General features: G+C 46.8%; 2 protein-coding genes across 2 annotated transcripts in view; both read left to right on the forward strand.

The window, feature by feature from the left end:
• PLS3 (plastin 3) overlaps positions 1 to 14,681 on the forward strand; it is a 763,062-nt gene that overhangs the window by 135,115 nt on the left and 613,266 nt on the right. The window lies entirely within an intron of this gene.
• The window catches only part of GPC3 (glypican 3), a 139,279-nt gene that overhangs the window by 109,878 nt on the left and 14,720 nt on the right, over positions 1 to 14,681 (forward strand). The window contains exon 7 of the mRNA XM_021548345.3: positions 3,565 to 3,718. Coding sequence (XP_021404020.2) covers positions 3,565 to 3,718 — 154 coding nt within the window. The remainder of the gene's footprint in view (positions 1 to 3,564; positions 3,719 to 14,681) is intronic.

The following is a 14,681-nucleotide window of genomic DNA, read 5'->3' on the forward strand; positions in this document are numbered from 1 at the left end:
AGTATTTAATCTGAATTTGTGGGCACAATTTTGGGTATTGCTCAAATTGATATTTGCAATACTGTGGGCTTATTTCCAAAAGGAGAAAACAGCTATTAAACTGCAGTCCAAGAAACATGATGCTGAACTCTTTTCAGAGATGGGAGAATAATGATAAAAAAGTATGTTGCAGCTCCAACTGTGTATGTTGAAATTGGAAAAATAGGACCAGGTGGGCTCAGTGGGCTGGTGGGATGGGGAGCTCTGAGTAAAGTGGTTGTAAAGAATGAGGAGCTAAAAAGATTTCAGCATACAGTGGCTTGTCCAAGACAAGCTGAGTCATTACCCCGTGTTGCTGCATCTGTTTTTGTCTGGTCACTGTAGAGTTATGAACAATTGTGTAAATCACGCTGGGGTGCCCTGGGGAGCTTTCTTAGCAGGAAGGCTCAGCACACCGTTCCCATCTGCCCTGTGTTTTAAGGCCACAAGACAAGCCAAACAACAAAGATGGACACGGGAGCCAGATGTGACTGCCAGTGTCCCTCGGAGTCCCTCCTGCCCATGCCCTGGCACTGCCCACCCTACCCACCCAGAGGGTCATGGCTGGAAAGGGATGAGGTTGGAAAGAAAACTGGTGGACACGGGATCTGTTAGAGCTTGGGGGAGTTTCTTGCCGTGGTGCTTGTGTGGATGGGGGAGGAAAACCCCACAGCCCCCCCGGAGGTGTGGGGATGCCAGCGCCCGGCCTCCCACGCAGAGTGCTCCAGCCTACATCAGCTATCTTACAGTGTATTTTTGCCATTATGGTTTAACAGAGAAGAGCAGATATGACAGTAAACTCTTACAGCTGGGTGAGTTGTGATTAAGTTAAAGCTATCTCACTGTTACATACTACTTTGGTGATCACCAGAATGTGTATTTTCCTGCCTCTTACCATGTGCTTTAAACCACAAGACATGAATAAACTGTAATGTTAGGGTGCAGTCAGCTCTGCTTGCTATTTAAGGATGGGGAATCTATGTTCAGTACACCAAATATAATTTCATAAAGCATGCAAACCATCAGGGAGGTTGTGGAATGGTTGATGAGTGGGACTAGGGCTGCTGCTCTGGATGAAGATGAGACATCCAACAGCATTCCTGGGTCTGGATATACCATTGGAGTGGAGAGGAATTCCCACCCCATGCCTGGTCTCCTGCTAACTCTTCCAGTAGGTTTTGTGTCATGGGCTCTATTTCTCCCACAGGCAGCAGCAAAATTTAATTGAACCTCTCTATAGTTATCAGCAGCTGGGGAGGGCGTGCCTGAGGATGGAGCTTTTCTCCTGGCAAAGGAAAGAGCAGTGTGGCAAAGGGATGTCACGTTCCCTTGATCCAAAGTTGGGGCCCACGTGATGTTTCTCAGAAAGTTCCTGTTTTATTGTGGCTACAAAGGCATAGAAATTAAGCTGCTAATTTATGGCATGCCAAGGAAAAAAGTAGTACTACAAGAAATGCTCAGTTATTTTAATGTTTGAAAACGCACAATTGAAAAATCCTGATCTTCCCTTGCCTCCCACTGAGCTTATTAAATCTGAAAATATCCCAAAGCTTAATTCTCTCTGCCAGAAAGTTCCTCTGCTCTTTTGGGTAAGTCATGAAAGCTGTGTCGCCTGGGCTGCGCGGTGGGGTCCCGTCTGGCTTGCTCTGGTCCTGGGATGCAGAGGGAGGATCCCAGAGGGGCAGGGAGGATCCCACAGGGCAGTGAGGATCCCAGAGGGGCACTGAGGATCCCACAGGACACTGAGGATCCCACAGGGCACTGAGGATCCTGCTGCTGAGCAGTCGTGGCCCCTTCCAGCACGATGGGTTTGGGTTTTGGCAGTGGTTCTGGCTCTGAGCTGCTGTGTGCTAATTTAGCTGCTGTTCATGGCAGAGCCTCATTCCACCTCAGCTGGGGGCTGCTGGTGGCTGGGGCTTTGTTTGGAGGAGCAAAGTGCAAGTGATGGGGTAAGGGCTTGGCTGGTTTCGTGTTTGGCTCCTGGGCCAGATCTTCCTGCGCTACCCCCAGCACTGCACTTGCCTTTTTGTTGGTTATTTTTTTGTGGTTGCACCATATTCTGGGAGAAGCCTGCAAATGTCTAAACAAAGTAAAATTCCTGAAAAGTGAACGTAACCAGCCTGAGCCAAAGCCTGTTGGAGGCCATGAAAGCACATCCCCTGAGCTTTGGGATGAGCTGCTTTTTGCTGCCTGCCATGGGTGTGGGCTCAGCCAGCCTGGTTCTCACACCAGACAGACTTTGGCACATGCCAGGGACAGCTCTGCTGCAGCTGGGGAGCTCCAAGGGGTCTCACATGGAGCCATTTGTTTTTCATTACGTTATGCTCCTCTAATATAAACTCTAAGGTATGTGGACATTGCTGTGGACAGGGCGAGCCAGATGCCAAAGGCATTCCTCCAAGGCTGTATAAACTTCAGGAGATAAATATTTTAAAAACTGTTTTCTGAGGCTAGCATAATAGTTTAAAAATACAACCTAGATTCCAGATATTAAAAAATGCCTTGCAAGGCATGCATATTGCTGCAAGAGATGGAAATAACCAAACCCCTGAAGCATGTGGAAAGGTCCCATTTTGCAATATCTTCTCTGTTACTTTATCCTTTTCTTGTTTGTTTTTTTTTTTTTTTTCTTTCCCTTAGCACTGAGATTAAATTCAAGAAGCTTTTAACAGCAGAGTGGCAGTGATAGAAATTTTCAGCATATATTAACTAGCTGACTCACACTTTTTCAAAGGGGATCTGGGTTTATGATGGAGTAGCTGGCTGCTTTCAGCAACAGCAAAATCAGGAAATCAGTGAAGAGAGGAAGCTGATAGTTTATAATGTGTCTAATCCCTCTGTGTGCTGAGATGGGAGTGTGGGAAGCTCCCACCCATGTTTGGAAAGTGGTCCTGACCCCGTGCTCAGGGCAAGCCTTCAAGTCCCTGTCTCAGGGATCTGCAAACTCTCACTGCTACTTAGGACCCAGCTTTAAAACATCCTTTAAAAGATGCTTTCATTGCATCACTTCGCTGTCCCAAAAACTTTCACTAGCATCCTCTGTGCCTCAAGAGTGAGAAATGAGATTTTTAGGTTATGTTTGTGGGGCCTATACAGACCTGAGAGATCTGCCATTTCCTTTCATGTGTTACATCTAAAATGGGAGAGAGAGGGTCCCTGAAAGTAGTGACATTCCCTTAACAGAGGCTCCTCTTGCTTCTGTTTTTCCCCTGTCTGGCCTACCTTTGGACCTGTGTTTTGTAGCTGACCCCGGAGCTTTGGGGACACTGGGGTCTTGCAGGGCTCATGTGATTCTTGCTGGGCAGAAGCCGAAGGGCAGAATGACTCAATGTGGGTTTGCCTCCTCCTTTTGTTTCTTCCACTGAAGTTTTTTATGCAGCTTTGTCCATGAATGAACCTGAGCTCCTCGGTGCTTTGGCACAAGGAGTGTGCTGGGGTCTGGTCCCACTGTCCTGGCCCCACTGAGTGTTGTCCCACCCGTGTCACCCGCTCCCCCAGCGAGTGAGGTGAAGCAGCTGAGTGACTGTGGCCCCTCTTGTCTTTCAGCTGCTCAGAGGGATGACTTTGCCCCGTCGAAAAGCTCCAGGAAAAGCCACAGAGGAGGAGGAGGAGAGCGGAGACTGCGACGACGAAGATGAGTGCGGCGGAGGCTCTGGGGATGGAGAGCTGCGAGTGAGGAACCAGCTCCGGTTCTTAGCAGGTGATGGGGATGTGCTACTGCAGCAGCTGCCCCTCTGTGGGGTGCAGGTTTAGCTGCTGCTGTGGGGAGCTGCTCCCTGCTCAGGTGGAGTCGCTGCAGGCACCCCCAGTGCCACAGCCCAGAGCTGCAGACACCCAGAATGGCGCTGGCTGGCCGTGGTGCCAGTCAAGGCAGCAGCTGGAGAAATGCTTCTGCTTCTCCAGGCTGGTTCTGTAGGGGTGTACTGAGTGCAGCCCATTGGAGAGGATTTGAGGCAAGTTGAAATCTGATGTAGGTGCCAGGGTCACCCTCTTCTCTCCTTCTCACTGCTGCCTGCAATCTTGAGGTTCGAGATGAGTTTCTCGTCTTCCTGGAGGGCACCAGAAAGTCAGGAAGGCTTGTCTGACTGCAGCACATGATGGTTATTTCTGATGTAGGGTTTAGAAGCCCCCAATGATTTTTTGCAAATACCTCAGGCTCATTTTGCAGAAGTGATCTAGATACTTGGGAGCCTAAAAATTGCTTTGCTTGCCATTGTTGTGTCATGTCCTTGGTTACTCTGAAAACAGCCCTGAGGCACTCCTGATGTTATTAATGAGGCAGCCCCTGGTCACTCACTGGGAGAAGAGAGCAAAGGACCAATTGTGACTTGGGCAGTCACACGTGCTGCTGGTGTGGAACTTCTCCTAGGCCCCCTGACCACTCTGTGGAGCCCAGCAGCATCACTTGGTTTGCTTGTGTGAGGAAGCCCAGGCTGTTGGAGGCTGTGTCCAGCAAGGATGAGCAGTGCTGGATGTTCTCTGTGGGCTGGAGGCTTGGCCCAGTTCATACTGGTTCCAGTCCTACACTGTGCTCTTTGAGAGACCAGACAACTGAACCTGGATAAAATCAGCTTTGCAGCTTTGAAGTTTAAAAGGCAAATTTGGGCTCCTAAACGAAGCACAGATGTTTATAAACTCCCTCCCGTTGGTCTGGGATAATTAAAATATCCTTAATGAAGTGAGAGCTGAAATATTAAATGCCAGTCTCATATCAAAGATTATTGACATATTATGTAAAATGCATAAAATACATATATTCAGATACTAAGTAAGGGAAAGAAAAGACTTTTCAAGTCCTCCACTCCAAGTCTGAAAGGGAAACATAGACTTTTGAGAGGGATAAAGCACAATTTCATCCAAGAACTAAATAACAAAGTTCATGTTAAAGAAATACAGGTGATTCACAGTGTCCTGTGCTGAGAGCAGAGATACGTGTTTCATTTTCCATGATCTTTGTGTCACACCTTGATGTTATTTTTAATGTGTTTCTAATTTCCTCTTAAAGCCTTCCCCACACTATCATCAGTGATCTCTGAAGTCAGATATATGATCCTTTCTTCCTTATTGTGCCTCTCTGGGCTAGTTTAATCACTGTATTGATCTCCCTGGTAACTTGCCCCCCTTGTCACTGTGGTGCAGGAACATTCAGCAGGAAAGGAGGATTTGTCCTCCTCTGCTGCTCTGCTGGAGGGTATTTGTTGCTGCCTTTGCTATGGGATGGGTAAATATTAACTTTAAAGCAGTTGTGTCTCTGGGGCATGGGGCTCCTGGCAGGTAAAATCTTTCAGGTTGCTGAGAGTGTGGAGTTTGTCCAGCAGGGCTTTAAGGCACTGACTGAGCTCAGAGAGCATGAGCTGTGCTGTCAGGGAGACTTTCTTCCTTCCTTGCCTATGCTCTTTTTTTGTGTTTTGCTTTAGAGCAGAGAGGTGAAGCTGATATGACAGTGACAGAATCCTATTTGGTTGGTATTGGATATAAAGTGTGACTCTGTTCAAGTTTTATGTTGGAAACCAGCCCAGGAAAAATTGCTGATGGTGTGGAAATACTCACTTTCAACATTTTTGAGAATGATATTTCTTTTTACTTTGAAAGGGTATTTTTCAATTAATTTTTTCCATCATATCACATGTACATAGCAAGAAATAAAAGGGATCAGAAACCATTCCACATTCCCCCCCAACTTCCACAAATTCTAAATTTTAGGGTAGCATGTTGATTTGAAATGATGCCAGGCTTTGAAATCTGGAAATAATTTACAAAATGAGCTTTTACATTTAATGTGGCTTTATCTCTGTCCTTCCCAAGGTGGTTACCCTGTAATAAAGGCAGAAGGGACTGGGAGTGGCTGGGGTTGTGTTTCTGAGCCCCTGGTTTCATCCCCTGCTGGATGCTCTGAGTGTTAAGGCAGGAACATGGATGGCAGGCTGTGTTGCAGTGCAGTGGTCAAAGGCAGACCCCCATCTGGGCATGTTTGAGTCCTTCTGCTGACCCTCGAGGTCTGCAGTCAGGGGGCACAGTTTGGGGCTTTTCCCTCCTTTTCTCAGGTGCTTTGTTCAGGAAATTGTTGAGGAATTGTTCCTTCTTCGTTGAGGAAATTGGCAGTGGAGAACTCCTCCCTTCCAAAGGGTTTCCCAAGCCTTGCAGATGGACTTGGTGATGCCTTGAGGAGGAGGAGAGGTGAGTGCCTTGGGCTGGCACCACTTTTGGCTGTTGGTTGAGTGAAAACATTGGCAGAGTTTGCCACCTCTGAGGTCTTTGCATCTCTCCGAGGCAGTGGGATTTTCTCCTGCTCCCTGCCATGGGTGCCACTGGTCCTGCCAGATAACTGCAAACATCTGCTGAGCACTGGCCTCACCAAGATGTCCCCTCAGAATGTCTTGAAAATAAAGAGATAAAAAAAGAGCAAAAGAGAGGGAAAAAAAAAAAAGTCAGTCTAAAATACAGACTAGTTTTGATTTATCGCCTGTTGTATAAAATGTAACCTTTGTTTCCTATTTATAATGAGCCTGTAGTAACTGGACAGTCAACCTAAACTTTAATGATTTAAACATACTTGTAAACTGTCAAGTCAAAAGTTTGTGAGTGACTATAAACATATGTTGGTGAGCCCTATATGCTAATAAATTCATTATTATGTTGCCCCAGTGGGAAACACGGAGATGGCAGGCTTTTTTTCATGATAGGTCTTTTATTGTTTGTCACATCTGCAACACATTAAGGGTTTTGAAGGCAGATGATGTTTACAATAAGGGGGAGGGCTGAAAAACCTCCCAGCTCAGAGAAGAGTGCATCCTGTTTGTCAATGGAGTACCCATGGAGCCGGCACCCTGGCCATGCAGCTCTAAAAATAGAGCTCTGTACATACACACACGTATATTTATGCCACTCCAATGGCAAAGCATGTCTGCAAATGAATTATAGTATTTCCCCCCAAATTATGAGTCAGTGCAAATGTCTTCCAGGCTGTGTGATGCAGACATGTGCTCACAGCCTGCTGGGATCAGCACCAACCAGGCACCCAAAAGAAAAAGAGCTTGGGGTGGTTGGTGCTTGGCTGATGCTCCAGCCAGCCACTAATTAGCTCACCTCGGGTGTGCTCACTCCAGATGCCACCTGGAACCAGAGAGGTTGTTTCCAGGGAGCCTGAAATTAAAATATGGATGCTGGGCAGGCTCCTGTGCCAGGTGTGGGCTTTATTAAAGGCTGGGGGAGAGGAGGTGGAGGCGTTTCAGGGCTTTGCAAAGGTGGTTTAGTCCAGCTCACCTGTGCCCCTGGGCTTCTCACAATCTTTTCTGGGAGGAAAATACCTGTTTTAGTAGCTGAAGCACCCAGAGAACATTCTGAACAATCCAGCAACTTGGGGAGGGGGTTGGGAGTTTGAGGGGAAGATTTACTCTTCCAAAATATCTGTGTTAGGCAGCAGCAAAAGTTGTCTTGGGAACAGATGGATTTGGCAGAATTAAGTAGAAATAGCTTGTCCTGGGAAGGGAAGTTGGCCTCATCCCATGAGATATGTAAGGATAAATGTGTGCAATAAAAATATATAAAGATGGCTCTGGAAGTTTGTGTGTGTAAAACAGCTCCCCTGCCTGGCTGCTCCTGCTGCAATAACCTGCAGTTAGTTTTGCTGTCCCTTGGCTATTTCTAAGCTCCCAAGGAAGCCCCAGGTTTTCCTGCACCTTGCCCATTTGCTGCCAGACCCTTTGTGGGTTTCCAGCAATTCATGACATACCAAGGTGCTTTTTGAAGGATCAGCAGTCTCCCCCTTGACCTACCCAGATCTGTAACTCTTTAGTGACTCCTAGTTTGCTTTGCCACTGATTTATCCTCTTGGCAGAGATTTTTTCTGAGCGCTCTCATCATCATCACATTGCAGACTTGAATATTGCCTCTGAGCTGGCCAAGTGGGGTGTTTTCCCAGGTGGAAAGGCTGTTTGTTGGTAGTCCTTTTTCCATGTTATAAAGGTGTAGTTGCTTTCAAGTGGGAATTTGGGATGCATGTCACAGGGCAGGGGAGGTCTCTGTGTGTGTGTGGTGGCTGTGCCCTGTTGGGCACAGAGTGGGACCCCTGTGTTCTCTGTCTTGGATCATGTTTTTAGAAGCTGCTCTGAAACCTGTGAGTTGCAACTTTCATCCTGTTCTGCTTTCAAACAGCTCCCAATGCCCAGAAAAGCATTCCATGTCTTAGAGTGCTGTAGATGGTCCTACAGCTCAGCCTTTGGTGACCTTCCTCTCCTCCCCCTGTCCTCTCCTGGGTTTATTTCAGGAAGGTTCCATCAATCCAAGCTCCCTCCCTGGGGCTGCTCATTTTGGGGGTCTAACACGTACCAGGGGTTTCCCTGTCAAGGTGGTGGCTGTGAATGGCAGAGGGGGAGGCCAGACTACTGCTCATTTCTGTGGGAAAAGTTCCTTAGAAATGAGCATTTGTGCTGGAAAAGGGGATGCTCCCAACCTGGGAATAGCAATCAGAGTCTGCCAAGGCTCACTCCATGTGTGTGCTGGGAGACAGATGAGCACCAGTTAAAATATTTACAAGATCGTGCATTCCCATCCTTTGTGGGAATAAAGAGCAGTGATCCCTGCTCTGCCAATGCCTCCAGGGTGCCCCTATCCCAGCACCTGTATCTGCTGATGCTGCTCTGCTCCATTTCCAGCTGGCTCTCGGGCTGTTCATCCCTCTCTGTGCATTGTTCATCCCTCTGCATTCTCAAATACCCAAATGACTTCTGAAATACTCCTTCCACAGGTGGGAGAGATCCCCATCTGTGTGGGTTTTGCTGACAGTGCAGGGCCACGTGGCTGTTGTCCCATCCTGATGAACAGCCTGCAGGCTTGGATAGTCCTGCTGACAAATATCATGTACAGTACCAACATTCCCTGTGCATGGCTCTGCTCAGCCTCCAGCAGGGCTGGCCTTGTCCTTGGGTGAGGTGGGTTGGATTGACACAGCATCCTTCCCGTGGGGTTTGCTATCTGCTGAAAGCTTTAGGGCTCCTAACTATCATTTTAGTAGCAGAAAATTACTTTTTTTTTTAAGCTTTTTTTTTTTTCTCCAAAGAGAGTGCTGTTGAATGCTTGACTGAAGCAAGGATAGCAGAAACATGCTGTTTTACAAGACATTCATCCTGTCCCAGGGTGAAAAAATGACAAGGCCAAACGTCTGCTAGATTATACTGATGGAAGAGATGGAATTGCACTGACTAAAACAGTGCAATAGTCTGATTATTGCTTTTCTATTTCAAATGTTTGTGTTTATTGAGTTTTACTTTTAATGAAGATCTGGTTTAAAGTCAAGAATTCATCATCATTGTCTAAATAAAAGCTAAAAGATGGAGAGAGAGTTACATGTAGCAGTTGACTGACCCTCTAATTGAGTGGCAGGTTCATTAATTTACTTCTGACGTCAGCAAAAAATGATTTTTTTTATTGACAGACTGAGAAAATTATTGGTGGTGTTTGGAGAAGGACTTGCTCATAGCATCCTTCAGCTGGCTGTGTTGCTTTAACTCTTGCAGGCCTCACACTATACACAGTGTGTACATTTTGAAGGGTTCTTGTGACCTCTGTGCCTTAAATCCCTCCAAAGAAACACTAATTCCATAACTGACAAAGTAGGAAGTCACCTATCAGAATCTGTGCTTTGAGAAAAGCTACATATATGCAAAAACCATCTATGGAAGCAGCAAGTAAATCCACTGGACATATTAATCTCATAGTTCTATCTTTTTTGTTTGTTTCAATTTCACTTCATTTTTAAATTTTTTTTTTTAACTTTTTCAGTGTTGTGCTAACAGATCCAAGTCCATCTGAGCAATTTGTATCTGGTATTTTTAGGACTTCCTCTGCCTTGGTCCATTCAGACCCAAAGCAAAGAATGATGTACCATTTTTTAAAAAGCTGAATCAAAGGAAGGGGATCTTCATAAATCACATGATGCATCACATTCCCAGTGTGAGCTGGTCCAAATCCTTCTTTTGGAAGGTCTGGCTGGTCTGTGGGCTCAGTGTGGGGTGAGGCTGAAGGGCTGGAAACACACTAAAGGTCAGATGAGATGGTGCCTCTGCTATAACACCCAAAAATGTGCCAAGGTCTTTGGGAACCTGGGACTGCTCATCACTCCCAGATGTTTATAATGCCAGTCTGCTGGCAAAAGACTCACCCTCTAGTTAGCCTGCAAGTTTGAATAACAGTTTGTACTATGCCAGGGTGTCTAAGGAGATACTTTTCAACAGTGTAATTTGGGAGCTAATGTTTCTTTAAATTATTACTGCGTGCAGCATCTTACATGACTGAACACCTCAAAACAATTTCAAGTATGCAAAAATGTGCCCAGTTGCAATAATGATGGCCATATTTATCCTTAAAGGGTGATGAATCTGTTTTTTGTGGCTGAAAAGGCATGAATTCTGATGAAGTTGGGAAACACAATTCCTGACTTGGATACAGCTTTGCTTTTTGGTTTGGGTTTTGTTTTTTTGCTGTTTTTCCTTGTGGAGAGGCAAAATAATGTAAGTGGTTTTCTTTGTAAGGGACAAAGTAAAGGTATATTTCAGACAGAAGCAGATCAGGTGCTACTTGCTAAAGGCAAGATAACCTTACACTGATAGTCAGGGCACTGTATCTGCACATTTTGTTGTACAAAGAGAGGTTTGTCTGCGAGCCTGATAACAATATAACATGTTGATTGACTTTTCACATAGGAGAAAGTTTCCCTTTCATGAGTGGCTTGGCTTTTACTAATGCCTTACTGCAGGTAAGCTGATAAGAGAGATTATGGGGATGCAATAAATGAGGCTGCTGGGCACCACCCTGCTGAGTGTTGTGAGAGAGGGCTCTGGCCCTGGAGTGTGTCCCAGCTGTCCTGGCTGGTGTGTGTGCCCAGCACTTGTGTTGGTGTGCCAGCACTGAGCTGTCCAACATCCCAGGATGTCCCGTGGGCACGGGGCTGGGCCATCCCTCTCCTGCCCTGTGCCTGCTGCAGCTCCTGTTCCCAGAAAACATGCTCAAGGCCAGCGTGGATGGGGGTCTGAGCAGCCTGCTCCAGTGGAAGGTCCCTGTCCATGGCAAGTGTGGTGGAGCTAGATCATCTTTAAGGTCCCTTTCAATGACAAAAGAAGACAAGCTCACAGAACCAAGGTCCATCGAGGATTGTAAAACACATCTGCCCAAAAAGTGTCTTGGGGAAGTACAACTATGTCAATGAATGTTGGGCCAGGTGGCCCTGTCTCATTGGAAGTGCATAGGAGGAGGCCCTGGTCTCTCAGCTGTGGCTGCTGCTCTGCTGTCCATCCTCTTGCCCTGAAGATGTCCAGGAGAACAGATGATATGTCAGGTGGATCATGGAAACCCTCACTGGAAACATTTTGGGTGCAGCTTTCAGAGCACTTTTTGAGCCCTACACAGAAGAAGATGGGGAATGCTTCAATTCTCCAGGCTGCCTTAAAAAGCCTGACCTCTTGGTTTCCCTCTTCAAATTTGAACAAATGTGTTTGTTTTTGTGCAGGTGGTTATTGTGGCAATGACCTGGCAGTGCGAGTTGCAGCACTGCATTGTGGCAGCAGCCAGGAGCTCTGGGTGCTGGTGTTTGCTTAGATGTGGTTGGGTGAGAGTCTGCATGGCAGTGTCTCCCTGCCTGGATCCAACAGGTCCCTGCATGCTGCAGACAGCAGCGCTGCATTTTGAAAATTAGTTTTTACATTTTTCCATAAATATAAATGTATGTGTCTATGAAATAATCAAGCCTGATTAAATGAAGCTCTGAGTTAAATAGCTGGAAGATGTTGGGATCTGGATGTAACACGGATGGAGGAAGAGGCGTTACTTGAGATGAGGTTTTCAAAATTAAATTGATGGAAAGCCCATGCTGGACTTGTGCACAGACCTGACCACAGAGCCTTTTGCTGGTTGCTGTTGGTCTCCAGAATAAAGAAACACAGACCTGCCCAGAAAGCAGCCTCTTTTTTAGTTCTTGCCAAAAAGATATTGGAAAGGGGAAGAAGGATGCTTCTCCAGAGAAACCTCCTAGGATCCTGGTGTTCTAATCCTCATTTCTTTCTCTCTTCTCACCCCTCGCTTTGCAAGTGAAAATAGTATGAATTTGGGTCTGGCCTGCAAATCACTCATCAGTCAGTGCATTACCAGGACAGGATCAATTACTGAGTCAACACTGCTCCGTGTGCTCCAGAAACAGGGGATCCATCATGTGTCAGGCAGGAGCTCTCCTCGGCTGTTGTGCATTAGCCTGAGCTGTGCACACACATCTGCTGGGCTGACACCAGCAGTAACATGAACTGAACCAGGTGTGTTTGCCTGAGCACAGGCTCCCCCGATTCCCAGGTGTATCTGCAGCAGATCCCTGACCCCTGGTGCTGGGATGGATGAGCTGTGAGCTAGAGGAGGGGTGTCCTCCTTCCCACGGCGTGCCTGCCACCTTCTGTGCTCTGCCTTCTCCCTGCCTTCCTGCCCTGGGGCTTTCACAGCTCCAAGGAGGGCCCAGATGGGTTTCTTCCCCAAGAACAAATTTCAGGAAGCCAAGTGGTTCTGGAGTCTGCAGGATTTGCCAGCTTTTCTGGGGCATCTTTGCTGGGGCAAAAGTGCCTTGGCTTCAAAATAAATCTCCCCTCATGTTGCTTTTAGGGCAAGCCAGAAACTTTCTGATGGGAGGCTTTGTGTTGCAAACTGCCTCTGCTGGAACTGGGAGGCAGTGAAGCATGCTGGGGTTATGGATGGGATTTTCTTGTTTTGTAGTTAAATGAAACATCTTTCTCTGCTCTTGCAGCAGGGAAGTGAAGCGGCAGCAGCCTGAAGCACCAGGTAGTGCTGTCTGCTTTAACTCCACAGCATCTTCTTGTCCAAAAGTCTGTTTGAAATTACATTTTTAATTATACCACAGTGAAAAAAAAAAAAAAAAACAAACCAGAAACAAATGAATTGATTGGACTTTGTTGGAATGGTATGTCAACTTGCCTTTTAGATTTTTTTTTTTTTAATTTAAACAACAAAATTTGGACACGTTTTGCTTTTGTTCTGCTTTGGAGCAGTAGCACATTCCCCCTCTTTTATGGGAATGGAAATCCGGCATGTTGACCAGCTTCTGTTATTTCAGAAAATGTCTTCAATGGTATGTAGGGCCCTCAATGACATCTTGCTGTCTGTTCCTGCTTTTCATTTGCTCTTTGCTTCCCGTGGGACCTGGGATGATGCTCTGCCCTTCCCTCCTGCAGGAGGCTGGGTCTGTGCCCATCATGGAGCTTGAATGCAAACCCAGCAGCACCTTCCCTTTCCCACACCTTCCTTCCCTGGAGGGCCCTTTCTGTGTATCCCATCTCCAGGCAGGTGGGACCTGGTGCCTTGGGGCTGACTCTTTGCTGGGTGCTGAGTGCACCACTGAGTGCCCACGGTGCTGCTGCATCCCTTGGTGGTTCTGTGATGTGTAGGGATGGATGTTTTGCAGTACTGCTAGCTGTTGAGCATCAGGTTTGGCAGCTGGACAGATTGCCAGGGCATCTGTCACTGCCTCAGTCCAGTGCAGGAGTCCCAGCAGGATTTCTAAAATGTAAATTACAACTGCAATGTGAGACACATCCTTTTGCTTTACTGTTTTTTTCCTCCCTCCTTCCTGTTTGAATTCAGTATCTCGAGTCTGAAAAATTGCTGGACTCTAAGCTATTTTGCTTGTGTCTCATGGATACTGGAGACACTTCCTGCACGGGGAGGCAGACATCTGCTCCAGCCTGTTTTTGGAGTTTTTTGTGTCAGACAGCCTGCAGTTGGCAGGTGGGAGCCAGTGGTTATTATCAGAATCTGAGTAATATCCTCTGTCTCCTTGATATCTCTCTGCTGGCTGCTCTGCAGCTTTGGTATGTTTGCTTGTCCTCTTCTGGTTCTCTGTAGATCATTCCAGTAAAAAGTAAATGAAAAAAAAAAAAAGGTTCTGTGCTCCCCAAAGTCATCACGGAACACAGCCTGCAGTATCTCCTCTCTTGTCCACATAAATCACTGCTAAAGCATGTGCAGAGAATGTGAAAGAATGCATTTATACCCAAAACACTCTCCCCTTCCCTGTAGAAGCAAACTTCCCCACTTGTGCTCCAGTGCCTGTTCTCAGGGAGCATCTGATGCACCATCATCTTCTGTGTCTCATCCTGACACTTGAAGCTTTATTTAGGTATGGGCTTTGGTGACAGTCAGAAAGCTTTGCCCTGGACAGCTGGAGTCTGGCAGCTATTGTGGGGATGGAGGTGCTGAATCTGCCCTCTCCAGGCATCTCCTTGCTGGTTTGGATTTGCCCTTCCTACCCCTCATTGGCTTTATTTACTCCAGAATTATCAGGGATGCTCCCCAGCCCCTGCAGTTACAGAGTTTTTTTTTAATGTTTTTTCCTGGGCCTCAGGCACTGCTGACCTCCTTGTTTCCAGTGGATAAACATCAGCTGGTGGGTCAGGTTTTGATCCTGGAGGTTCAGCTGATATCTTTCCCTCTATTTGCCTTCTCTAAATGTTTTTTTGGCAGTTCTGGGCAGCTGAAGGCAGCAGAGGGGGTGCAGCACCATGGGCAGGGTGGGTCTGGTGCAACCTGGGCTTCCCAGCTATAAATAATTCCACTGGACTTGGCCCTCGGGTGCCTGTCGGCTTCAGCACCAGCTTGGTGATACTTAAGTGTCT

This window comes from Lonchura striata, chromosome 14 (assembly GCF_046129695.1).
Source record: "Lonchura striata isolate bLonStr1 chromosome 14, bLonStr1.mat, whole genome shotgun sequence".
Lineage (NCBI taxonomy): Eukaryota > Metazoa > Chordata > Aves > Passeriformes > Estrildidae > Lonchura > Lonchura striata.